Source organism: Leuciscus leuciscus (assembly GCF_965113295.1).
Source record: "Leuciscus leuciscus genome assembly, chromosome: 13".
Lineage (NCBI taxonomy): Eukaryota > Metazoa > Chordata > Actinopteri > Cypriniformes > Leuciscidae > Leuciscus > Leuciscus leuciscus.
In genome coordinates, this window is record NC_138737.1 from 26,734,006 (window position 1) to 26,760,597 (window position 26,592).

At 34.9% G+C, this 26,592-nt stretch overlaps 1 protein-coding gene across 6 annotated transcripts in view; it reads right to left on the minus strand.

The window, feature by feature from the left end:
• sorbs3 (sorbin and SH3 domain containing 3) overlaps positions 1 to 26,592 on the minus strand; it is a 64,247-nt gene that overhangs the window by 14,960 nt on the left and 22,695 nt on the right. For all 6 annotated transcript variants that reach the window (XM_082187734.1, XM_082187737.1, XM_082187736.1 and 3 more), the window contains exons 2-12: positions 14,645 to 14,707; positions 10,755 to 10,952; positions 9,666 to 9,738; positions 9,293 to 9,432; positions 7,748 to 7,811; positions 5,568 to 5,591; positions 5,227 to 5,323; positions 4,984 to 5,077; positions 2,637 to 2,711; positions 2,061 to 2,168; positions 7 to 62 (exon numbers count right to left, since the gene is read on the minus strand). In XM_082187734.1, the coding sequence (XP_082043860.1) occupies positions 7 to 62; positions 2,061 to 2,168; positions 2,637 to 2,711; positions 4,984 to 5,077; positions 5,227 to 5,323; positions 5,568 to 5,591; positions 7,748 to 7,811; positions 9,293 to 9,432; positions 9,666 to 9,738; positions 10,755 to 10,952; positions 14,645 to 14,656 (941 nt within the window). In that variant the 5' untranslated portion in view covers positions 14,657 to 14,707. The remainder of the gene's footprint in view (positions 1 to 6; positions 63 to 2,060; positions 2,169 to 2,636; positions 2,712 to 4,983; positions 5,078 to 5,226; positions 5,324 to 5,567; positions 5,592 to 7,747; positions 7,812 to 9,292; positions 9,433 to 9,665; positions 9,739 to 10,754; positions 10,953 to 14,644; positions 14,708 to 26,592) is intronic.

A 26,592-nucleotide genomic window follows, 5' to 3' on the forward strand; every position in this document is an offset into this window, starting at 1 on the left:
ACTTACCTGTTTTCTTGTCTGTTCTCTTCTGTTCTTGTGGCTGCTGTGTTGGCTTTAGGTCCCTGAAAATAGAAATCACTATTTCATTCACCTCTAAAACACATGAACTCTCCTAAAGACACAGTTCAACAGGAGTATTTGGGAGTAGCTCGAAAGCAATCTCAAGAGGCGGTGACCATTCCTGAACAGAGAGCTGCACTGCTCCCCTGGGTCCTATACTCCACATATTTAGGTTGCAATTGTAAATTAGAGGTCTGGGTTTGGGTTAATATTTCATAAATAGCATCGGGTTCGGGTTTGTGACTAAAGAAAAACTCTATCTATCTGTCTATCTATCAATCAATTTATATATGTGTGTGTGTGTGTATAAATAGATATATTTATTTGTGTGTGCTGACTGCTGAGGGGGCCACTGTGTCTTGATGAAACTGTGTTTGTTTACATGTATTTGTTTACTAATCGTTGCATGCGATCCTAAAATACAGCATATTATAAAAAGCTATTTGCTGTGAGAAACGGACTTCGGGTTCAAGCTCAAAATGTAACCGTACCGGTCCGGTCGGGTGGGGATAAACGCTTTCGGGTAAGGGCCGGATTCGAGTTTCAGTTTAAAGTCCGCGCAGACCTCTATTGTAAATCTGAATCAGATGGAACTGGTGATGTGAGGTCATCAGCTAAGATTTCCACAGTTTGTAATTCACAAGCACATGGGGAATCATAAAGCCTTAAACAATTAAAGGTGCAGAATTCGTTGAGCCAAAAGCTCCTTTTAGAATAAATGAATTGATCAAATTTTAGCGCGTAGCAATTTAAATATCAGTCTGTTTTCACATAAAATCTATGGATTTATATTTATATTATGATTCAGTGTTGTTTTATTTGTATTGTATGATATAGAGGAACTTATGTCTATTAATATTGTCTAATATGTGTCTTTGTTAGTTTGTTATGTATTTTTATTAGTGCTGGGCAACGATTAATCGCATCCAAAATAAAAGTTTGTGTTTACATAATATATGTGTGTGTACTGTGTATAATTATTTTGTATATATAAATACACACATATGCATGCATATATTTAAGAAATATATATTTATACATAATGTATATTATATAAATATTTTATATATAAATAACAAATTTTTCTTAAATATATACATGTGTGTGTATATTTATATATACAAAGTACACAGTAATACACAGTACACACACATATATTATGTAAACCCAAACTTTTAGTTTGGATGCGATTAATCACGATTAATTGTTGCCCAGCACTAATTTTTATATTATTTATATGTGTGTGTGTGGAAAGAAATGAAGGACAGTTGATGACAGAATTTTCCTTTTTGGGTGAACTGTCTCTTTAAGAATCACAGAAAGAGAGTCATGGCAAGAAAAGGATCAAATAAACACGGCTGGGATTTAAAGAGCAGACATTGTGCAGGCTGGCGTGATTCAAAGGCAAGATCAGCGGTGGGCGGCTGCAGACTTTGTCTGTTCAGCATGACAGGAAGTGATAGAGAGGATCAGCATGCACAGCTGTCAGAGTAGGGCCTATCCAGCGACCTGAAGCACGCTGGCAGGAAGGTAACAGCAGTGGCCAGAAACACAGAAAAAGCCTTTTTTTTCTTTCTTTTTTTTTTTGGCACAACAAGTACGAGCTTAAGACTAATACCTTGTCTGAAGGGTGCAGGAATTTTTATGAAATCGGTGAGGTCATAATGGATGACTAAAGTCTGACTAGAAGTCCAAAAGATTTAAAAACCATTTAGAGCGATTGATACAGCACGCCAAATACAACTTCTCAAATGATCTCCATGTCTTATCTAACTGCAGTGTCTGTTTTTCTTTGACGCTCACTCTCTAAACCTTTGAGAAAAGTATTTGTTTTGTATTGAAATGAACAGGCCACAAACCGCAAGAAGCTGAACTGAAATTTAAATTGGAATGACAGGAACATTTTTGGCTGTACTTTTTTGAATTATATATATATATATATATATATATATATATATATATATATATATATATAAATGCGTAGAATGGAGAGTCAGTACCTCACCCCTGCCTCGCCGCTGCTGCTTCTGTGACAGTTTCCTCTCCAGACCACGAATGTCTGAGTCCAGCTCGGCCTCAAAGCGGTTCAGCTCCGACACCAGTGTCGCCTGGACAACAGCATGACAACCAGTTCACACACAGCATATGCATTTTTATGTAAAACTATTGGTGTGGTATTTATATTTTATGTAAAACTATTGGTGTAACACACAGATCTAAATGTAATCTGGGACTTCATGCGATTTCATGGTAATTGAACTTTTGACAGTGTAAAAATCACAAGGTATTTGGCGATAAAGAGCGCAGGAATAACCTTCATTTATTCAGATTATGCTGAGTACACAGGAATAGTCCGACAGCATGAAAATATTTTCTTCAGAATAAAGACTTAAGCAGATCATGGACCTTTAATCAGAAAATGATGGGCATGTTTGTATATTGTAACAAATGTACCTCTAAAAATGACCATATTAACAGTATTACATTTATTTGTAATAGATTCGCTATTAATATAATAATAACAGAAAGCGAGATGTGTTCAGATTGATGTCTGATGTAGAAGTGCAGACACTCACCTCTATAGATGGAGATCTGGGTTGAGGTTTAACTGGGGTGTGATATAAAGGCAGTTGTGACGCAGACCTCAGAGACTAAAAACAAATCAAATACCAACTGAGACTACAACATCATACAATGTAATTAAGACACATTTAGACACATTTAATTGTTACCTAAAGAGCAGAATTGGATGGCAGCTAACAACCTTACTAAAGCCAAGTCAGGCATCCAGAACACAATAAGACATGATAAGTAATGCATATTTCAAATATGTTAAAGTCCCCCTGTCCCCCTTAAAACGAATATTTGATCGCCAAAATGACATATAAAAAAATGTAACTCTACACCCTTGCCTCATTTAGTATATGCGGTTCAATGGATATGCAAATTAGCCCCGCCTCCACTCATTCACACCAGCTCAGAGGTCCACTCGTTTACCATAACACCTTGACGTGATTGGTTACAAGGTAGTTTGTGATGTCAGAAACACCAGCGATTTCAAACCGCGTTTTTGAGACTGTCTTTGGTTCACTGCAGTTTTAAGGAGAAAATACTCAGCAATGGTGTTGACTTATGAATTGCACATGGTTTGTCTTAAAGCATATTAAAAACACAACATAGACATTTAAACATGGTTGGAATTTCAACACAGGGGGACTTTAACAAAGCAAAGCTGTCTTTAGTAGATGAGATGATAGCTGTCACATTAAGGCAAATGAGGGAAAATGAAAAGAAGAAACAGCACTTGGTGCTTTTAAATCACAGAAGCGGTTAACAGGTTTAATACGAATCACAAGACAGCCCTCCTTCACACAGCTCCACAACTGGAGATGAAACAATAGATTCTTTTATTCTCTTATTCACACAAAGCCAGAAATAAAGTCAGTCATAAACAATCAGGAGTCCTGACAAACATCTTAATCTGAGAATTTCTGGAGAATTTAATAATCCCAATTCTCTCATGGCCCCTGAATGACACCACTTTATAGGCCTCTGTGAGAAGTCTTGAGAGTGAATGTAATCAAGACTGAAGTCACCAGATATTTAAAATGTACACTACTACAATACACTACTAAAAAGGTCATTTGTTTACAGTAACAAATTACTTTGTAACCGGCTATAGTGTTATATTATCCTGACATTAAAAAGGAGTTATATATTGTACATTTATAACTAGCATTCAAATTAAATATTTGAATGCTACCGATCCACAATCTGAATTCTGACCTGAGCCTGAATCATAAACGCACTGTGTTCGTTCATTGGCCAGAGAAGAACTGGTTTCACTGGCTTGCTTAGTTGGGGATACTCAGTATTCAACAATTTTATTGATTTGACTGCACTGACACTATTGGATGAGAACTGAACTGAGCTGGAAGATGACATCACTGTTTTTATGCAGAACTGCTTTATAGATTAAATTAACTAATTTGATAATTGATGATATTTACAACAGAAAGGAATCAACACTAACAGCTGAACAATGACACTATTTTCTTTAAGACCGGAAAAAAAAAACTCTGTTTGCATCATTGAATCATTTTCCTGTTGTCACTGTAAAGCTGCTTTGAAACAATCCATATTTTATAAAGCGCTATATAAATAAAGGTGACTTGACCTCATTTATTGTGTTTATGCATTTTGAGGAATATATAAAAAATCTATATATATATTTGTGCAAGGGGAACACATGGATAGCACTGTTATAGAAATCCAGTGCTTTATGCATTAAGCACTTAATTGTGTGATTCTGCTCATTATCATCAGGTGTCTTCAATAATCAAACAATCATCACTCAACTAATCTCTTAAGTGCCTAATGAACTCTAACACTGCTTCAGTGTTACTTTAACACCCACACTTGGTATTTTGGCACTGATGTGTGAATGGAATCTTGCCTGTAACAAGACGGAAGGCTTGTGTGAACAGCGCAGGTATTTACCGGCAAAGTAATTCTGGTCATTTTTACGGTAATATACCAGGATTGCATCTTGAAAGGGGCAATTGATACAGTTTGTCTTTTTTTAAATCCTATGGGGAAGCTGTCATCATCTCCTCACCCAGATTCTGCCCAGCAAGACGGTCACAACTACTGTACTTTCCCCAGCACCTTCTCACCCTTTTTCCCACTTCTAGTGTTCAGGCAAACCCACTCACAAATGCCAATGGACAGTAACAAAAAGGCATTCAACAGACACAATAATGCTTTGGACGAACTGGCAAACTAAAAAAAAATCAGGATACTTTTTCCTAGAAATCATTATAATACACAGACCCCACCAGTCTTTTTGCACGTTTAAATGACAATATTTCTTGTTAAACTGCATTAATGCTCAGGTGATGGTGGATGACAGCTGGATCTTACCTTATTACGATCTTCTACCGCTTCTCCCCTTCCAGGCTCAAAGTCAAAAATACTCTTTGGTTCTGGATGCTTCCCTGTATCGCCCAGATCAGCCCTGTAACAAAACCCCATACACACACACACACAATCATTGTTGGTTCTTGCAGCAACAGATTCTAACCTGCCCAGTGTCTCTGTAACTTCTCTATCTCTCTCTCTCTCTCTCTCTCTCTCTCTCTCTCTCTCTCTCTCTCTCTCTCTCACCAGTCAGGCAGGGCTCCGTGAGGGGTCAGAGTGAAGGGGTCTGAGCGTCCGTCCTGCTGGGCAGAATCTGGGGGAGTCGATGATGATGACAGCTTCCCTGCAGGCATAAAAAAAATGCATATCAATGAGAGCTTATAGATGTTTCACACTTTTATTCAATTTGAGAATACTGTCTTTATCCGAATACATCAAACAGAACGCTTTAACATTTTCATTAGACACAAATAACTGTAAAAAACTGCAGCACAATTCAGGCTTCGGTCTGGCTGAGTTACAGAATACAGAGCCCAGGAAATAAGGATAATGTTTTTCATATAAAATATAACTATTTTGCTACTTACTTTCTCTCCAGTCAAGCTCAGGCTCTACAGGAGTAAAAACATACAAAATGAAATTAAAAGAAATGACACTATGGTTATGAGCAGATATTTGAATTTTTAAAATGTATTAGTATTATATTGTATTAAATTTGATATTAAATAGTAAAGGCTAATTTTTCCTATTTCTACATTTAAGTTACCGTTGCTGTCTTTTAACACTCAAAGTTAATCTATACAAAACACTAATGATTATCAATGTAATCTTTAGCTTTAAACTTATTTGACATTTATTTAGACAAAATAGTATAGAATTGTATACACTACTGTTAAAAACATTGGGATTTTTGGGGTTAACTTTATTTAAGCTGGTATATAATTAAGTAATAATATAAATTAGCAACTTGTTCTTACTATAGGTTTGGTTTAAAGTTAGTTGTATTTAATTATGCATAATTTACTGTTATTACTAGAGTTAGTACATGCAACATGTATAAAAAGGACACTGAAAATCTATCAAAACTGAGTTTTTATAATTTATAAAATTAAAATAAACGCTGTTCTTTTGAACTTCTATTCATCAAAGAATCCTGAAAAAAATGACAAATATTGAAATATTAAGTAGCACAAGTACTTGCAACACTGATAATGATAAGAAATGTTTTTGAGCACCAAATCAGCATATTAAAATGATTTCTGAAGGATCACACTGAAGAGTGATGATGCTGAAAATTCAGCTTTGACATCACAGGAATCATTTATATTTTTAAAAATAAAAGTTATAAATAGAAAACTATAAAATAGAAAACAATTTTAATCAAATAATATTTAAATAAATGTTATTAAATAAACGCAGCATTATAAAATAAATGCATTATATCAAATAAAATCTCTTATGCTTGGTGAACAGAAAAGAACAGACTTTTTTGGGGATTGGGGATATTTTGGGGATATTTAATTTAATAATAAATTCCTCTTGAAACAAACTTTGTTGTATTATTTAAATTTAATACTGTGAAGCTGCTTTGATACAATCTGTATTGTGAAAAGCGCTATACAAATAAACTTGACTTGACTTGACTTGACTTTTGACCGGTAGCATAGATTGATTAGTATAGAATTTTAACATCATTGTGTATCAGTTATTGGCCATAACAACAAAAAAGAAAAAAGAAGAAGAAACATGGCAGAATTATTATATTGAATGCCAAATCAGTATATATCCCAATAATCAATTAAATGCATGAAATTAAGAAAACATGTTCTATCTGTACTGAACTTCAAATATTTGGCTGCATCTTTATAGTTATTAGCTAAAATAATATCAATATCTAAGGTTTGATGTGGTGTAGTGACATAAGCTTTAAGCAATAGGTTAGCACAGAGCAATCCATGATTTATTTCCACTAATACAACAAGGCAGATTGTCTGTGTAATCATTGTAGTGTAAGTATCTTTGATAAAAGTGTCATTTCAATGAACTACTTACTGTACTATTTAAAGACCAGATACCATAAGCTTATCATATGACAGCCCGCTCTTAACTTCTTTCTCTCTATAAGCTCAATAAGTCTGAGTCAAACAATGTGTCTATGGAAATACATTGAGAAAGCTGTGTTACACTGCATTATGCCGTTCATAATTACTCAACTACATCAGGTGCTTTTCCAGTTATTAAACTGCAACAGCAAACCTCTGAACATTAATCAAGCTCAGGACTCTGGCCAAATATCCTAGAGGGTTTTTGTGAAGTTTTGTAACAGTAATTAGTGGTAAAGCACAGTATAAATTTCAGCGGGAGTTTGTGTTACAGCAACACTCCACATTTCTGATGCTGTTCTTTTGCTGTTGTCCTGTTTTATTTGTTATTTACAATTATATTTTGTGTTCTTTACATTTTTAAGAGTTTGAAATCGGTATCTTCTAACTCCGAATGTTCACTGATGAAGGAAAGGCACAGTGCGGTATATCCTAAATCCCATCATGCTCAGTAAAGCCTATCTGGTTCCACTTTCAAAGGGGTCGATTGTGCACTTTCTCATTGAGTTCCACATGTGGTGAAAGGTTTAACAATGTTCGAGAAATGAGGTCTAACATTTCTAAGCCAGAGTTTGGCTTTATTCTTTCTGGACCATGTAAAATGTGACAGACAATAACAGAGAGGAATTTCCTCATTGTTTCTGAGAGAGAGAGAGAGCACATACCCTCTGGTTTCTTGTGGATTTGTTTGAACATGCTCTTATACCAGTCCTTAGGCTTGTTTACGCTCTGGTGAAAGAGATGGGAAAGACAAAAAAATGCATTGTTCAAAATAAAACATATAAATGGGATAAACTCTACACAAAATATTTGTGATTAACATTTTTTTCTTGTTTACAAGTCAGATGTCTCAATAGAATAAAAAAGCTCAACAATGCATTCTAATAAAGTTCTAAAAATCAAATACTTGAGTATTAAAATAAAGAATGCATATAGTGCAACATATGCATTTATTTTAACAATGTTCTATTGTTTTTTTAAACTTAATTAATTAATTTAAAGGGCCTATATGTAAGAATTTTCATGTATTAATCACAACTTGTAATTGAACTTTTAAAAGAAGAGACCTTCCCCGATTTCTTAGGTTGTCTATAAATGCCTGTAGACTGATTTTCATGTGAAGATGAAATCATAAGGATATGATTACGCACGCTCTTGAGAGCCTCACTTTCGTTTTGACACATGAAACTATGCTTAGGCTAATATCAATGTGTCATGCAAAGAAAAGGGATTCATTCTCACACAGCCAGATCTATATAGTCTATGGTCTGTATAAAAAAAAATATTTTTGTGAGTGAATTCAGCACAATCGCAAACATAAATGGACAAATTTAAAGGCGATTTTCTCAATGTTTTGATTTTTTTGCACCCTCAGATTCCAGATTTTAAAATAGTTGTACAATATCTCGGAAAAATATTGTCCAATCCTAACAAACCATACATCATACATTATTCAGCTTCCGGATGATGTATAAATCTCAAAAATGTACCCATGTGACTGGCTTTGTGGTCCAGGGTCACATGTACGTTACATATTCATCTAAACGTCGCTCTCAGCAGCATGGATGGCGTCTGGATGTTTGTTAACAGTATAACGCTGCATGTATTTCCAAATTCTTTTTACTTCAGCAAAGAATGAAAAGGAACGTCGCTGTGAGTATATCGTGACACTGAATCATGTTCAGTCTCTTGTACACGTGCACGAGCAATAATTTGCTGTCTGCAGTTCACTTAACGGCCACCGGTGTCGCTAATAACAAAGCCTTCTGAATTCTACATATAGCCCCTTTAAGAAGCAACACTACATAACATATTACCATTCATCTTCAGAATACTATATTTTTACTGTATAATATTTTATATCTTGAATATGTCTTGTCAGTAAGATTTCTATTTAAAACAAGACAAACAATTTGCTAATGGGTTAAGAAAAATAAACAATATACAAGAGATGTTCTTAATATCTACACCTACAGATAAAGATTACCTTAGATTATCTTACACAGTTTTGCTTCTCAAGTACATTAGTCTTGGTTTAAGGATGTGATAACTAGTATGCATGCATGCATGGCTGGTTTATACAGCCATACAGTACAACAGGATAAAACGGCCATGTGTTTCATTGTAATTTTCAGCTCACTGAAGGTGTGAAGCATGAATGCATTCTGGGATTGCAGTGGTTCAGAGAGAGTATGTTGGGCGAGACTCACAGATCGGGATGCGATTGGCATGCCCGTCTCATCTACAGGACCGATTCCAGAGAACTTTATTAAGCGCTCCTCTCGGGTAGCAGAAGTCCTGGGCAATGTGGCAGAACCTCCACTCTGTATTCCACCATTGGACAATCCAACTGAAAGGGACGAGATATGATAAATTAAACACATATGGAATTGCATTGTACCTATTTTATTTCTAAATTCTAATTTTACAACTCTAATTGTAGGACAGAAACCTATTCTTATATTTACTTATCACCACAGATAAGATGCACATAATAATTATTTTAATTCAACACCAACATCAATCAAATTTTGATGCACTTAACATGACAGACTGAGTCTTGTAATCAAGTAGATTATTTACAATTTGTCTGAGTCGTTCCATAGTAGGATCCGAAACTGTGTGATGGGAATCCACCTCCATTGACATCTGAGACCTGATGAAACATTAGTTCACAGTCAGGGATATATAAAAATTACAGTGAATTAACAGTGAATTAAAGAGAATCCAGGTAAATATGAAACATTATATCAGTAACACTTAATGTGTTATCATAACACATTTGGACACTTAAGTTGCACTTATAAATGTCTGAATTTCATTGCATTATAAAATATCAATCCAAGTGGCATGTGCAAAGAAATGCTTGTGCTATCTTTAAAACTGTAAAAAGGATAAATTTTGTATCTTAAGAGTCATTTTTAATTAATGCCACAAGGGGGCAGAACAATACAAAGTATGTGCCTGAAAACCTCCAGTCCAAGTCAGCGTGTAACAGTCAAAGCAGTGATTTTTTTTGGTATTATTTACTATTATAGTATTTATTTTATAAATTAGCTTTTATTTTTATAGTTTCAGTTTTCATTTCGTTTACTTTTGTTATGTGCTTTGTCATTTTATTAGTTTCTTTTTAAAACATTTATATATTTTTTTTATTATAGTTTATTTTTATTTAAGGTTTTTAAGTTAAAATTTTCCATCTAGTATTTATATTTTATTTCAATGAACAAAAAACAGTTTAGAGTAAGAAAGTATTATTATGTGGTATGTCTCTTTTTTGCTTTAATGACAGCAGCTCTCAAGCTGCATGAACACATGTTAGAGTAAAACCTGACCATGTTCTCCAGAATAATTTGAGAATGTTCTAAAAGAGCATCTTGTGCTTCAATGGAAACAAGAAAATATATAAACCCAATCTATGATCAGTGTCAGATATTTGCTTTTTAATAATTTTTTTCATTCAATTTATATATTTATATATATATATATATATATATATATATATATATATATACATATACATATACCGTATATATATATATATAAAGGTTTAAGTTAGATTTTGAATCCTAGATTTTCAATACAGTGTATATGAATAGTAATGTTCCAAACACACATGTAATAATGTCTGTGTTGTGTAATAACAGTAATGTGTTACGGATGTGCTCTTGCCTTGTGATGTGAAGACGAAGAGGCTGAACTGTTGTGGAACGGACTTAACGGAGGTGTAGGAAGACCAGGAGAGATTACTACTACTTCCTGGCTCATATCCGGAGTCATGAAGTGCTGTCTTGATCCACTGCTGGGAAGAGCCTCATCTGAGAAGATGATCCGCGAGCCATTTAGATGATCATATACCTCCACACTTTTCTGAGAGAAAAACAGAGATTTTTTGAATTTTTTTCAGAGACCTAGAATCACAATTTCCGTGAAATTAAATAATGCATGAGACATTCAGGGCCCTATTTTAACGATCTAAGTGCAGGGTCTAAAGCGCACGGTGCAAGTGCACTTAGGGCGTGTCCGAATCCACTTTTGCTAGTTTAACGACGGGAAAAATGGTCGGCGCGCCCGGCGCATGATCTAAAAGGGTTGCCCCTATTCTCTTAAGAGTAATGGGTGTGTTTTGGGCTTTACGTGCAATAAACCAATCAGAGTCTCATCTCCCATTCCCTTTAAAAGCCAGTTGCGCTGGCACCATGGCGGATTTGCTATTTACATGGTGGAATTTGATAGTGGAAAGACTGAACGCTTCTCCAGAGCGCAAACGGATCTGCTTGTGCGCGAGGTTAAAGTGCGCAAACAGACCATCTACGGGACAAGCCGAATTCCACCATATCTTTATATACACAATAATAATTTTTTACATTGTAATCCTTTTATTTTTTATATTTTGCTAGTTTGTGTGCTGCTGCGTGACCCTGTGTGTGTAATAAGCAGAGTGTACATGCGTTGCGGACCAACCTATAGGCTCATATTACTAACGCGCTCTTTAAATAACAAAAGAAATATTGCGCCATTGACTTTATACTAGGTTTCAGTTGGTCAATGGCGCAGTCTATTTATGTTGCCTCAAAATAGCAATGCGCCAACAATGCGCCTGAAGACACCTCGTTTTCAGACCAGCATGCACATGGTTGCACAAATTGGCGCAAATGCATTTGCTTTAAAGGATGTGGAAATGATAACTGTGTCGGGCTGAAACTAGCAAAACACGCTTGTGTAGTGCCTGGCACTGCATTGCGCTGGGTAGGGCCCTCAGTCTTTTTGTCAAAAACATGAAGTGAAGGTTTAGCTGGTTATCTTCAGCAGTTACTGGTAGATACTGTAACTACACCATTCTCTGGGCTAAATGTTTATTCCTCTGTTGACTACACTTGTGGAAAAGAAGTGCACTTAATGTGCGCATGTAGTTTATCAAATCTTAAAAGTATATTTTTCAAAAATTTTACTTTAGACCAGATATTATAATTTAAGAATTAAGTTAAGTTAGTTTCTTAACACACTTAAGTACTTTAAAAAAAGTAATAATGTCAAATTAAAAGTTTTATTTTGAAAGTACATTTTAAATAATTATGCTTTAATAATCCTTTATCATGTTTTAAAGCAGCACACTTATTTTGATGTGTTGAACATACTAAACCACATGTAAATACTTGATTATAATAGATTATAAATGTTATTCAATTTTACAATTAAACTATTTTAATTGTACTAAACGTGCAATTAAATATATATTTAAATACATGACATACAAGTTTCAAAAGAAATAACATTAAAGTATATTTTAGTGCTTGTTAGTACATTCGGCAGTACACTTTAACCATATTTCAAAGTCAATGGGAGTAATTATGAAATTACATATAAATATGTACTTAAATCCTGTTCTAAATGGATCAAAGAAGCAAACTTTACTTGAACTAATTGCATTTAATGTAATTTAAACCATAATTCATTTTAATTTAAATGTAAATAACATGCAATTAAGAGTGTGTTCAGACTTGACAGGTTTGGTTCAAGTACAGCGAACTCTGGTATGATTGCTCTGTTAGTGCGTTTCATTTGAATAAGTGTGAACGCTGCCATCTAAACCTTCCAAACATCCAAAAAAATCGGACTGAGAAAAGGTTGGTCTCAGTGCACTTCCAAACAAACTATGGTACGGATCGACTGAAATATGAATGCAAGCATGGACCAAAGACATCTAAACAAACCAAAAACAGGATGCAACCCTAAAGAGGACAGAATGCTCAAGCATACCTGGGTTTTACTTTATGAGTTCTCAGCTTGTAAAAAAATTATCATCACATGTACGCACATACAACAAGGGCATTTAGCCCAGCACACAGCATTGTTTTGGATGTTCTGTCGTAAAAAATATTCGCCTTTATTTTTCACTTGTTTGTTTTGTATTTTTAGGTTTGGTTTTAACAATGACAGTGTGAACGCTAAGCGAACTAAATGGACTAAATGTATCTCTTTCTTTTTTGGTCTGGATCAAAATAACCAACCAAGAGAACTGAACTACAAGTATTAAGCCACCCTAAGTGTCCGAAAGCATTACATTCAGTGTCTATTTTATGCACACAATGTGGAAATGCTACAACAGGTAAACATGTCAGCAGTGTGGACGCAATTCACTGTGCTGTTAAAATAATGCTACAGTAGCAATAGTAAAATATGTTTGACTGGAATATTGAAGTAGTTTGTTGCTGAAGAACTGGTTTAATTTATCACCCAAGTTACCTAATTACCCCAATTTAATTAGTGAAACTTTAATTTCGATTTCAGTTTTCGGCATTTCAGTGCATCACTACTACTGACAGCTATTTAAATGTTAAGTGATGTTATGCTATGCTATGCTATGCTATGCTATGCTATGTTGTTATGTTATGCTATGCTATATGTTATGCTATGTTATGTTATGTTATTCAATTCACATTTATTTGTATAGCGCTTTTCCCTACATATTTTTTCAAAGCAGCTTTGCAGAAAATGCTTTACAATTTAGAGTGATCTATTATCAGAGGTAACTGTCTTAGCTATGCATTTCAGAAATGTACATATACAAATCAGACAGTTAGCTAATAATGTATTTACTTAACAATGTATTCATTTAAGGCAGAAACAATATAGCTCATTGAAGTAATGAATACAGGTTTGTTAACAAATGATTAGGATATATAGAAAATTTTAGCATTGGTGCATGTTGTGCTATGTAATATTTATTATTATGTTTTTTCCTGTGACCAATTAGAAGGGCTTTGAGATTTTGGCCAAACTTTAGCAATGATAAAAAATCCTCTCCTGTCAGTTCGTTACCTTAAGTATCAAAATGAAATTACCATCCAAGTCCATTTTAGATTTAAGACCATGTTCCACCTTCTTACAGAAAACGGGCCATTTGTGGTCTTAGTTAGAGGTGCCACAACATCATTACTACCTCATTATAATGCCCTGTTTAAGTGAGGTCCCTCATTCAATCTCACTAAGGAATGATTCTAGACCAACACGGTCATGACGAGGTCACCAGAGTGGTGGTAACAGGTTAGGTTAGCATTTCTGGATAAGTTTTTCATTCCCAAAGTTTTTCATTCTGCCTGACCTTCTTTCCTCTCCCTCTTGACTCAATCCCCACCATACCTCACTTTCTGCTCTCTCTGTGACCTGAATAATGCTCCTGTTCTCTGTTTGAACTCTAGGGGTCATGGGAAGATCCCCGTGTTCTCACAGATGGTGAAACTGTATATTGTTAAATCATGGAGATGCCTTTGTGAGCTGGGGGAACAGGGACTGGGGCTTTTTCATGGAAATCCAAGTCTAGTCCATAAATAGCTCTCTCTTTCTCTCCTCCTGTCATTGTGTAATGGGTTGTTTGTAACGTTTCTTTCTTTCTGTGTTTCCAGGGCATCTTTCGAGGTGATGCTGAACGGCCCAGGAGCTGCCAAGGATCATAAGTAGGTACAAGTGCAAAGTACTTCACATTAACATAAGTTAAGCAGTTAGAGAAATGCAGAGAACAAGCTTTGATTTTCAACAGATGCTTTGAAAGTTTGTCTTACCTGAGACTGCATGTCATCAGCAGGGATTCTAGTCAGTAATCTCGCAGATCTTAGACTTGCTGCCTAAAAAAAACACACAGTACATTATAATGCATTAAAAATACTGTTATTCCTTGACAATGCAGCCATCATGTAGACACTTTAACTCAAATACATATTGTGATGAAGCACCGTTTAGGGAGGGAAAACATTCAATAATAAATCATGAGGACTTTTTTATTTATTTATTTCTATTTGATTTAAATCAACAGCAATAACTGGGGTAATTTTCAAACTGTCCTGTTATTTACATAAAATAATTAAATCACTACCACTATTGCTTACTACATTCAATGGAGAGTAGCTAAAGTCTACTTGAAAAGTTGCTATAGATGACGTCATGCAATATGCATGTCATTGTGTTGTATTTGCATTCTGTCAGATCAATTAATCAATTAATCACGATTAATTGCATCTAACAGAAAAGTTTATAAATATATATGCACACACACACACACACATACACACACACATATATATATATATATACACATTTTTATGTTAGATTTAATCCATCGTTTTGACAGCACTGAAAAATTACAAATTTAAGCTCTTTATCAGAGCCCAATTAATTTTCACATCAAAACATTGTTGCCATGAGAAAGCACAAACCCCATTGCAGAGTTCTTTATTATAAAACGTATAGTTATAAAGTTTATTAAAAAAGAAATTAAGATATGAAGCCGGAATTTATATATGAAGCCCAACTTAAACTTGCCAATGAAATAATATTCAAAAGACTGGGTCACTGTTAAATGAATTTATGTTATGTTTATGTTATTTATGAATTTGTGTTTTATTTCATTTACATATTTTAGTGCAAATACAGCGACAAATTAACAACTTAATGATTTGGACCATTTTAAAAATAAAATAAAATAAAATGTTCCTGAATAATCATTTGCAGAACCAAAACCAGCTGTAAGAGACACTGCAGTTTGATACAGTATGTGCTATTCATCGTTTTGAGCAACAGAGGACAGTTAAGTGGATTAATAAACCATTACAGTATGTTTCTCTCTCATCACACACATTGATTACATTCATGAATTCAATGAAAATAATGTTTGCATGTTTTGCACTCTTAAGGCCCATTCACACCAAGGATGTGTGAACTATAGCGATAATAACAATAACGAGTTCTAAAATAGCTCTATAAATCGTTCTAAATATAAAAGAATAGAGTCTGACAGTCTACACCACAACTATAGCCATAAAAAAAAAAGGCACAGTGAAATGATATTGTGGGAATCACTTTCAGAACAATTTTCCCAGCTGATGAATAAATCCATCCTGCTTTAAAGAGCTTGAGCATTTGGTTGGACGGAAGCTTTTTGTGATGATTTTATTATATTCACACTCTGTGCTCAATGTACCACCATTCAAACTCAATCTGTGGCGTGGACTTCTTAGAGTTTGTTTCACTGCTTCAACAGTATTTTTTTGTCTGATAATAATTAATTGTGAAAAATCTGATACAACTACAAAAATCCCAGGACTTTGAAACCAATGATGTGGACATTCCTGCCCTGTTGCTGTGGCAATTGAATAACTAAACAATGACCAGGGGTCAAACTTTCCAACAAGCCATAACCGTGTGAAAACCACAACGAGAAGACCCATCAAAATAACTGGTGTAAAAATCTTCACAAACAACTGAACCAAAAATGTTTAAAACAAGCAAAATGAATTCAAAAAAGAACATTTGCTGCTCTACAAAAAGTGGTGTTTATAAACCACAAGAAAATGTAGTTATCATAGCAACCGGTGAGTTGTCATATTTCACATGACTTTAGCTTTCCATTTGACATCAACGTTACCCGCTCTGAGAGCAAAACCCTAAACCCAGCACTCCTAGAGATGTGTTTTCCATGTGAGATGATTAACTATGAACAGGAGACCATAATGATTGCCGTCAGTTTCCAGAATGTTGTATCCACTGCTATGAACACTGGGCTTTTCACACAGGGGATTATATGTTGGGTTATTCTCTTTCTCTCTCTTGGTCTCTCGTTCTCTTGGCCCAGATGACTCACCAGTCTTGAATGAGCTCCATTACATAACAGAGAAAACAACAATTGAGTGTGGGTTTATGTATGTGTGCTTCACAATGATCTCTCAGTATGTGAGGGTCCCACAATGGGGGTGTGTTTATTTGCTTATTAACATAGATAGTTATGTCTTGAATCAATTAGTGATAGTGAAATCTGGGACATAAGCGAAATACATTAAACTTTAAAGAAAGAGTTCACTCAAAAATTACATTGTCATTTATTCATTTGGCAAAAATTCTTTTGCATTTGGTCGTGAAAGTTTTGCGTTCCCTCAAGGAACCTTTTTTTCTTCCAAATATACTGCATTCCCCAAAGAAACTTTGCCATCACTCGCAAAACTTTGCGTTCTCACACAAAACTTTTGCATTCCTCCAACAAACTTTGTGTTAAAATAACGTTTTCCTTCAGTCTCATTTTACTTCCATCATACAGAGCCCATAAAGGTTCATGGTGGTGGAAAAAAATATGAGATGGGAGGAAAAATAACAAGTCAACCTTACAACCAATATCTTTGGACCTCAGCATTACTTCTTCTGCATAACTAAAGTGCATTAAGCACAAAATGAGTTGTTCTAATAGACTTTAAGTATATTAATGCAGACTTTAAGTAAATTAATTTAGTATACCAAAAGTACAATTGCAGGGTATTTATATTAAGTACATAAATATGTAAATATATTTGTAGTATACATTGCATAAAATATTTATTTTGATATATTTATTTTTCACTATAGGTAATGCTTTTCTCTCTTAAATGTTTTGCGTTCCACCAAGAAACTTTGCATTCTCTTACAAATGTTTTGCATCCCCCCCCCCCAAAAAAAAAAATCTGTTCTCTCACAAATGTTTTGCGTTCCCCAAAAAACTTTGCCTACTCTCACAAATGTTTCGCGTTCTCCCGAGAAACTTTGCGTTCTCTCGCAAATGTGTTGCGTTCCCCCGAGAAATTTTGCGTTCTCTTGCAAATGTTTTGCGTTCCTCCGAGAAACTTTGCGTTCTCTCGCAAATATGTTGCGTTCCCCCAAGGAACTTTGCGTTCTCTTGCAAATTTTTTACGTTCCCCCAAATAATTTGCATTCTCTCACAAATGTTCTGCGTTCCAACCAAAAAACCTTGCGTTCTCTCTCAAATGTTTTGTGTTCCCCTAAGAAACTTTGTGTTCACTTGCAAACCTTTTGAATTCTTTGCGAATGCAAGGTTTCTATGGGGAACGCAACACTTTTCTGAGAGAACGCAAAGGCATTGACATTTTATTTAATTTTTTTACTGTTTCTCCCACAAAGCTATAATATGACTTCAGAAGACTTTTCTAAAGCATTTTTGGAGTTTGGTTGCATCCGTCCACATTCACTTTCATTGTATAGAAAAGAACAGCCAGGACATTCTGCTAAACTTCTCCATTTGTGTTACACAGTAAAAGGAATGTGGGTTTGGAATGTGAGGGTGAACATAAAACATTACAAAAACATTTGAAAAAACAAATAAATTAGCATAGCAGACGCCAAATACCCTGTATCACAGCTGTATTTGACATGTCAAAATGTTACAAACAAATTATTCATGTTCATTCTCTTTAGCAGTCAATTTAATCCAGTTTGTAAAAGGGTAAAATATTTCAGTTCATTGAATTAAACACTAAGGCCATTCATTCATACAGCATGTTTTAGAATAAAGATGAGGGCGCCCAACCTATTGCCTGTTTATGCATTTAAAAAATGAAAAGCTTTTGTTGCAGACTGGCGTGCTTTGGGAAGTCATATATAAAGAGTTATTTAGTCAAGATAAAAGAAAGAATCATGACACTCAATAGCCAATTCAGAGACGGTACAACAGAGAGTGAAGGAGTGTTGATTTATTGCACTGTATGTCTCCACATGTATGGAGGAAACAAAGAGATTTGTGTATGTGGGTGTGTGTGTGTGTGTGTGTAATTATACATGTGTATGAACCTGTCAGTGAACTACATCCTGCACATAATACCACACTAAACTAGGGATGGGTCATGGTGGTCATTATTGAGTTTGACTAGTTTATATTTTTACAGATTTTTAATTTTTAATTTTACTTTATTTAATTTTTTGTATTTTTTGTATTTTATAATTTTAGTGCCTTTTTATTCTTTTATATAGTTTGCACTCTAAAACCCTCTTGCTGCAGCCATACACACTAGAGAGAGAGAGAGAGAGAGAGAGAGAGAGAGAGAACAGCACCCAACAACATTCTCTCTGGAATAGTTAGAGGACTCCTGAAACACAACCTAATACGGGCACGTCTCTCAGATATCCGTTGGTAAAATATGTTCAGATTCCTCCTAAGAACACGTTGAGCATTAAAGTTGTTTGTTTTACGCTCCAAGCAATTTTTTCAGATTACAAAATTTAAACAAGCATCTGCGATGCATAAATGCTACATTCTTCTGACTGCAGACTAACAGGCCTGATTTATCCTTTGTTTTCATCTGGGAAATACTGCGCTGGATTGTGTAAGGTGTAAGCATACATTAGATGTATATATCTACTAAATCTGATTTTAGATATCAGTTCAGTAGATCAGAGCTACTTGTACTTGTACTATACACTACCGATCAAAACTTTGGGGTTGGTACAATTTTTGGATCAGAAATGTACAACAGTAATTGATGAACATGATTCTTTGATGAATAGAACTACATCTATTTTATTTGAAATAGAAATCTTTTGTCATTATCAATGTCTTTACTGTCGATAAGGATCTAATTAATACATACTTGCTGAATAAAAGCATTAATTTCTTTAAAAGAAATTATATTGACCCCAAACTTTTGAACAGTGATGTATAATTGTATACAACACACAATTCTGAGTTGTTTTTGCTTGGAACAGCCAGTACGGACTGAAAAGGGGGGAGGTATTGGGATGATGTGGAGAAGTGGGATGAGGAATGTCCCTGAGGAGGACTTGGCAATGACATCACACACGCTTCCCACAACTTTGAGGTCACTGGCACAAGACGGGACCACTGGCCTGTCCTCTGAGAAATGATCTGAAAAGTCTCTGAAGCTCCACATTGCACCATGTGTTTGTCACCTGCACAATATTTACTAGGGATGATCTAAACAAAGTTTGGGCATTCAAAATCTTAAAAACATTTATATGGTTTAGATAGATTAAAATAGATTTAAAAAACTGACAATCGCCCACAGGAAGGGACCGTCATATTGCAATACACAGTAAAGTGGATCCTGGTTTAACATAAACACCAGTGCATCCTGACTTTTAGGAAAACTGTACATGAGCCAGCCTGTTACAATAGAGTTTCTGATTTTAGAAAAGCTTGAAGTGTGCAATATGTATCAGACAGTCTGTGAATGTACAATTAAAGGGATAGTTCACCCAAATATTTAAATTCTGTCATTTTTTACTCACCCTAATTTCGTTCCAAAACCATATGACTTTCTTTCTTCAGTGGAACACAAAAGAATAATAATAATAAAAAAAGAATGAATGTCTCTTTTTTTGTCCATCCAATGAAAGTCAATGGGGTCCAATTTTGTAATGGACCTTATTGACTTGAATTAAATGTACAAAAACAGCTGAAACATTCTTCAAAATATCTTATTTTGTGTTCTGCAGAAAGAATAACCTTTGACATGAAGGTGAGTAAATATCTCTTTTGGGCTACAACTACTCAAGGATAAACCAAAGTTTTCCTCTAAGGTTAAAGTTTAGCCTGTTTCATGGGAAAAGAGCAATCTAAGTGTTTTAAATCTGTCAAAACACTGTTACTCTGCTCTTAATTTAGTTCTTATCTGCGTTTCATCTTGTTTTATAGGAACAGACATGCAGGAAATCTGTGACACGTAAATGAAAAATCATTAACATTTAATCAGGGTTCTGCTATTTACGATCCACTAAGAGTTCCGGCACCAACATTATTAAGTATTACGGCCTTTTGCTCCAAGCAGCGAACATGCATACCATCTGTGAGGAGTAACAGGTTTGATTAGGACACAAAGTCTGCTTAATGAATGTCTGGTAGTCTGCAGGGGTCAGTAAGTTAATTACTGCGGTCAAATCACTTGCACATGTTGATGATAAATCAAGCTGCAGTGATGCTCTATTCAGGCGTGTGTTGCTTTAGTCAGACTGTTTTAAATAAAACCTTATAAAGCACAAACTCCATTCATTGTATAATTGTATTCTAATTCGTCTTCATCAATGAGATCGTCTGCTTAAACCCATAGCCTGCATTAGCCCTGCAATGCAATGTTATATTGATTCATCTGCGCAGTGTTATATTAAGCAACAAATTCAAGATGTTCATAGTGACCCATGACAAGCTCTGACAGAACAGTATCCGTTCGCATTCTCCTTTCTGTAGTCAATTCTAGAGCACATACTCCCAATGACATCATGGCTGGAACATTGGCCTTCAGGTGGTTTTATTTTCGAGAAAACAATTGAAAACCCAATCTTATTACATCTTTCTTTTATGGCCTTTCTTTTATATCTTTTTAAATAGCATTGAAAACTATCCACATGCTCAAACTCTGTGGGAATCCAAGACTTTTAGGAAATAGGTAGAAAAGTGAAATCATGTTTTCCACAGGAAACTTTATAGGGATAGTTCACACAAAAATAAAAGTTATGTCATCATTTACTCATCCGCATGTCGTTCCAAAGCATATGAATTTCTTTCTTCCGTGAAACACAAAAAGTGAATTTATGAAGGAAATCCTGGAGGCATTCTTTTTTTCAATATAATAAAAGTAAATGAGGATGGGGGCCATCAAGCTTCAAAATGGCCATAAAAGTAGTTCATATGGTTTTTGCGCTATATATCAAGTCTTCTGATGGAATATGATTTCTGGGAGAAGTAGCGACGTCAGATTCAAATTCTTTTGAGTTGGATCTTTTCAAATTTAACAGCACAATGGAAGATTATTATGCAAAACTATTGAATACAGTGCATGAGTCATCTGGATCACATTTATGATGCTTTTATGGTGCTTTTGGTTCCTTTTTGAAGCTTTTAAGGCTTTGGTCCCCCTTAATTGTAACTGCATGTTGAAGTAAATTTTTCCTTTTTTGGAGACAGAAACCTTGGAACAACATGGTGAGGATGAGTAAATGATGACATTTCTGGTTGAATAATCCTTCAAAGGCGACGTCACCAGTGTCCTGGTATTCGTAGTTCCAGTCTCTGATATGAGGGAGTGACCTATGGAACATTTATGAACGAGCTCCACCCGTCTACTCAGCCGATCCACTGACTTCAGTGGGGAAGGAGTGCACTACAGTTGAAACACATGTGAACAGCTCTTACATAATACCGAGTCACATGTTTTACACCGGGTATGATACGTTTTTACAGATGCTTTTTGGCCAGTGTTTATCAATTTATCTATTATTTATTCTAGACAGCATGACATTTTGGTGAGTGTAAACTGAATATATTGTAGGAGAGGCATCATTCCTCAAAGATAATGACTGCTAGTGCTCCTGCCAGCTGTGATATGACAGTTTGTTTTAGCATGCACAAGCACATTTACACGTGATTGCATTTGATAAGATAAAGACAATCTGTAATTTGTGTAATGATCAAGGCCTGCGTGTTTAAAGCTACTTGTTTCAACGAACCAGAATATCTGAGAATACTTCAAATTTGAGTGGTCAACAAAGGGTCTGATCCTTAAATCTTTATATTCATTTTTATATAAAAGTAAATATCCATTTGTGAAAAAGTGTGACATTTTGATTAATTGTATTGTATTGTACTTCAAATCCTACACACACACACATACATATACATATATACACACACACACACACACATATATATATATATATATATATATATATATATATATATATATATATATATATATATATATACACACATACATATATATACATATATATATATATATATATATATATATATATATATATATATACATATATATACATATATATATATATATATATATATATATATATATATATATATATATATATATATATATATATATATATATATTATATTTAAAAACTGTACTTGCAGATGTCATGTTTGGTCTGTGTTTGAGTTGGTTTTTACTGTTTCCTTTGACTGTGTTCAAGCATGGTTTTTATTTACCCTTATGTGTCAAACCTGTGTTTATTTAATGACTTTATTTTGTCTATTTCTTGTTTATCCATGTGTATATAGCCCTCAGTTTTAGGGTACGTTTACACAACAACGATATGCTTAAAACAGGGACGTTTTTCCTTTGATTTTTCCATGTACAGACGGCACCATTGTCAAAACGATCCCCATACGCTGATTTCACGCAGCCGCCATTTTGAAATCGAAAGTGAGGCTCCGGTGGGAAGAACCCCGGAAGTAAAGATAAACAACAATGCCTTGGACTACCAACCTGAAGCTGCTGCCGCGATTTACACTATTGGATGTTAATATCCAATATAGGATATGTATATAGTTCATTCCTGCTTCTTTTTTTACTTTCTGAATTATATATATAAAAAAAAATATTTATAAATGAATTTCACTGTATAAAGTCTAAAGTATGAAAGAAATGTATGTATAGTTTAGTTTTAGAATAACTCATTTTATACATTAAACACAACAATACTCCATCGCATTCACGACTCTCCTGTGATTAAAGGCGACACTTCCGGTTTTTCTTCCCACCGGAGCCTCGCTTTCGATTTCAAAATAACGGCAGCGTGAAATTAGCGTATTCACATGATCCGCGAAAAATACTAAAAGCGCTGTATTCTGCTGCCAGGCCATTAGATGGCGATTAAACACTATAGACTGAACACGTAATACGTATGTGCATGACGTCATCGTCTTCAGATATAGCGTTTTTGTTGTTAACACAGAGAGCGTTTTAAAAAAAACTTGCATTTTCAGGCACCCAAAACTCTGTCGTCGTGTGAACGGCCAAAACGCATAAAAAGTTTATGTTTTTAGTTGTTAGTTACAGTACTGTGTAAACAGCCCCCCGTAGGCAACGTCTACATTAATTTACATTTGCAAACGGCATTTTCGTTTAAAAACGCTCTCAGTTCACACTAGCGTTTTCAAGTGATATGAAGAGTGTGCAAAGTAACATTTTAGCAACTGTGTGAAAGTGAATAGCCCATAACAGGCACAATACTGGTATAAACAACGTGAAAACGACATTTCGTAATTTATTCAAGTTTTCGTTAATAAAAACGCTGTTTCAGTGTGGACTGAAGGCCAAAATGGAGAGAAAAAGATGCATTTTCAAACGAAAGTGTGGACAAGGCCTTGTCTGAAATCACCCCCTATATCCTTATTCACTATTCTCTACATTAGTCCACTTGAATGTGAAAAACGAGTAAGTGAATTCAGAGCGTGCCGCCACTTTTGCATAGTTTGTGCTTGCTGTTTAATAATCATTTGAAACGTAGAAAACTGGCAGCTCCAGTAGTAATGAAAAGATTTATATTGAACTCTGCCATGGAAACTATGTATAAATCTTAATGAAACAATTTAATAATCAGTTTAAAAGGAATTTATGCCTGCACAATATTACGCTGTAGCCACATTGGACCAGTGGTTTGGAAAATGGATGGATTGATGATTCAGCTGCGAGCGCCATCTTCTGGTCAGACGTTATTCGGCACGCAATTCTCACAGTGCATTATGGGTATTCTTTAGCCGTTAAACATACATTGGTTGTACCATCGTTATTGCGGTGCATTTTGAGATTAAATGAGTGCACTCATTAACGTCCACAATGGTTTCGCACACCACTACAAATGGCTGTCCCCCTATAATAGTGTCCTATTTAAGGGTATAGGGGGCGAATTCGGACACAGCCTTTGTCTGATCTCGGTTGTTCTGTGTATCGTGTTTTGGTTTTATGTTACCCTAAGAAGTGTTATTTTGAGTTTGTTTTATTAAAGAAAATGTGTTATTAGATCCAGCTCTTTATTTTCCTCTTTGCTGCCTCAATCATGCTGACAGCAGATAATATAATATAAATTAAATAAAAGGCCACTTAAGAATGTACACTTAAACTAAAACTTAAAATGCTTATATCGCAGTGAAGCATGTTGAACATGCAAGCATTATTATCAGTGAGGGAATGGAATGGGGATTCATTTGTCTTGTTGACAGCAGTTTGGATCTTTACATCATTGTCTAAAGATCAAAGGTCAAAAGAGACACAGGTCAGTTTGAGGCTAAACATTCTGCTTTTCAGGACAAGCTTAATTTATGCACAGACCCTTTTATCAAAAGCCATAATAGACAAGCCGAAGATAGAACTGTACTGAGAAGATTTCATTGTTTCTATGTCAAAATGCTGAGGAAAAACTTGTCAAATTTGTCCGGTTGTCCTTGATAACAATAGCAAGTTCATTCTTTGGTGTGAGAAAACCCCTTACTGGAAATGACTTACATGTGGGGGTAATGCACACTGAAAATGACTAAAAATAGCTTTGATTCAAGAATTAAACTGACTGACCACACCTTATTTTTCTTATTGGAAAGGTACCAAAGTAAGGGGTCACACTGAGTATGTAGACATTTATTACTTCTTCAGAACCTTTAAAAGTGTCCATTCAATCATTAACAGACTCAGTCACTGGATTAATGTGAGTCATTGGAACCATGTGTTTAACTACAGTTTATAGTCAGCATGAAATTACAATTTTGTCTAACTAAGAACATTCTCTCAGCTCAGAACATTTTTGTGAATCCCAACTGTCCAAATAAGAGCGCTTGCACACCATTCCCCAGCGAGTGATCAAATGAACTCTACCCTGCATCTCCATTTATTTTCACAACGGCATCTGGAAAATGTCCTGAGCGTAGGCGGGTTTGTTTGTTGCAATGGGGAAAATGACTTTTCAATCATGTAGTTTATATAAATATATCAGCAGATACAGTATGTGGTATACTTTCATGATGAGTAATTAACTGTGCCTTTCAATTCGGTGAACACATTTACTCTAGATTCACATCTACTATATAATTAATATTTTATACTATACACATCTACATCCTACATTCAGTGACCCCAAAAACGATCTGGACGCTCAGAATATACAAATATATTACTGTCTTTGCATTATAAGAAAACACTATAGAAAGCTCTGAAAGAATTTGCAGATCATATTTTGTATGTAACACAATGGAATTCATACATTTTACTTGTGGCTTAAGTATTCAAATAGTTCTTGGTGGCTTGGTGGTTCTCTTTACAGATTATTCTATAGCAACATATAGACATAAAATACTATATTAATAAAAACTTATTTCATTGCAAGTAATTCATGTATTTTGTACTAATCCTCATATATAGTTCATTGTCTGATAAAATCTGAATGAGTCACATCAATCTTTTGCTACTTTGTTAATCAAATGAAGGTAAATGTCTGAGAGAGCTTTTCTGTAGAGATTTTAGGTGTGCGTGAATGTTATAGAGATAAAAGAGAGTAGACAGACAAAGCATAGTATGAGGTGAGATTGAGCCAAAAGATTCAACATCATGATTAGATTATATCACTTAATCGAATCTGACTAGACGATATGAGTGAGATCTTGGGTAAAATTAAGGGCACATTGTGCGACATCAACAACCAGTTAGGTCAAACTGAACACATCGTAGCCAAAACTTTTGTCCCCAATCCTTGAATTGATGTTGAAAAAGAAACGGATGAGATCGGACGACAGCAACAAACTGGAGACGCAACAACATTAAATGACCATGTTGCAGAGTGGTTAAGAGTTATTCGCAACTCTTAAATGTGTACATAGAGATTTTTTGTTGCTCATGACTTCTGGAAAGAAATAGCACAAAAACTGGACAAAGATTAAACTTTCTAGTGTGTGTGT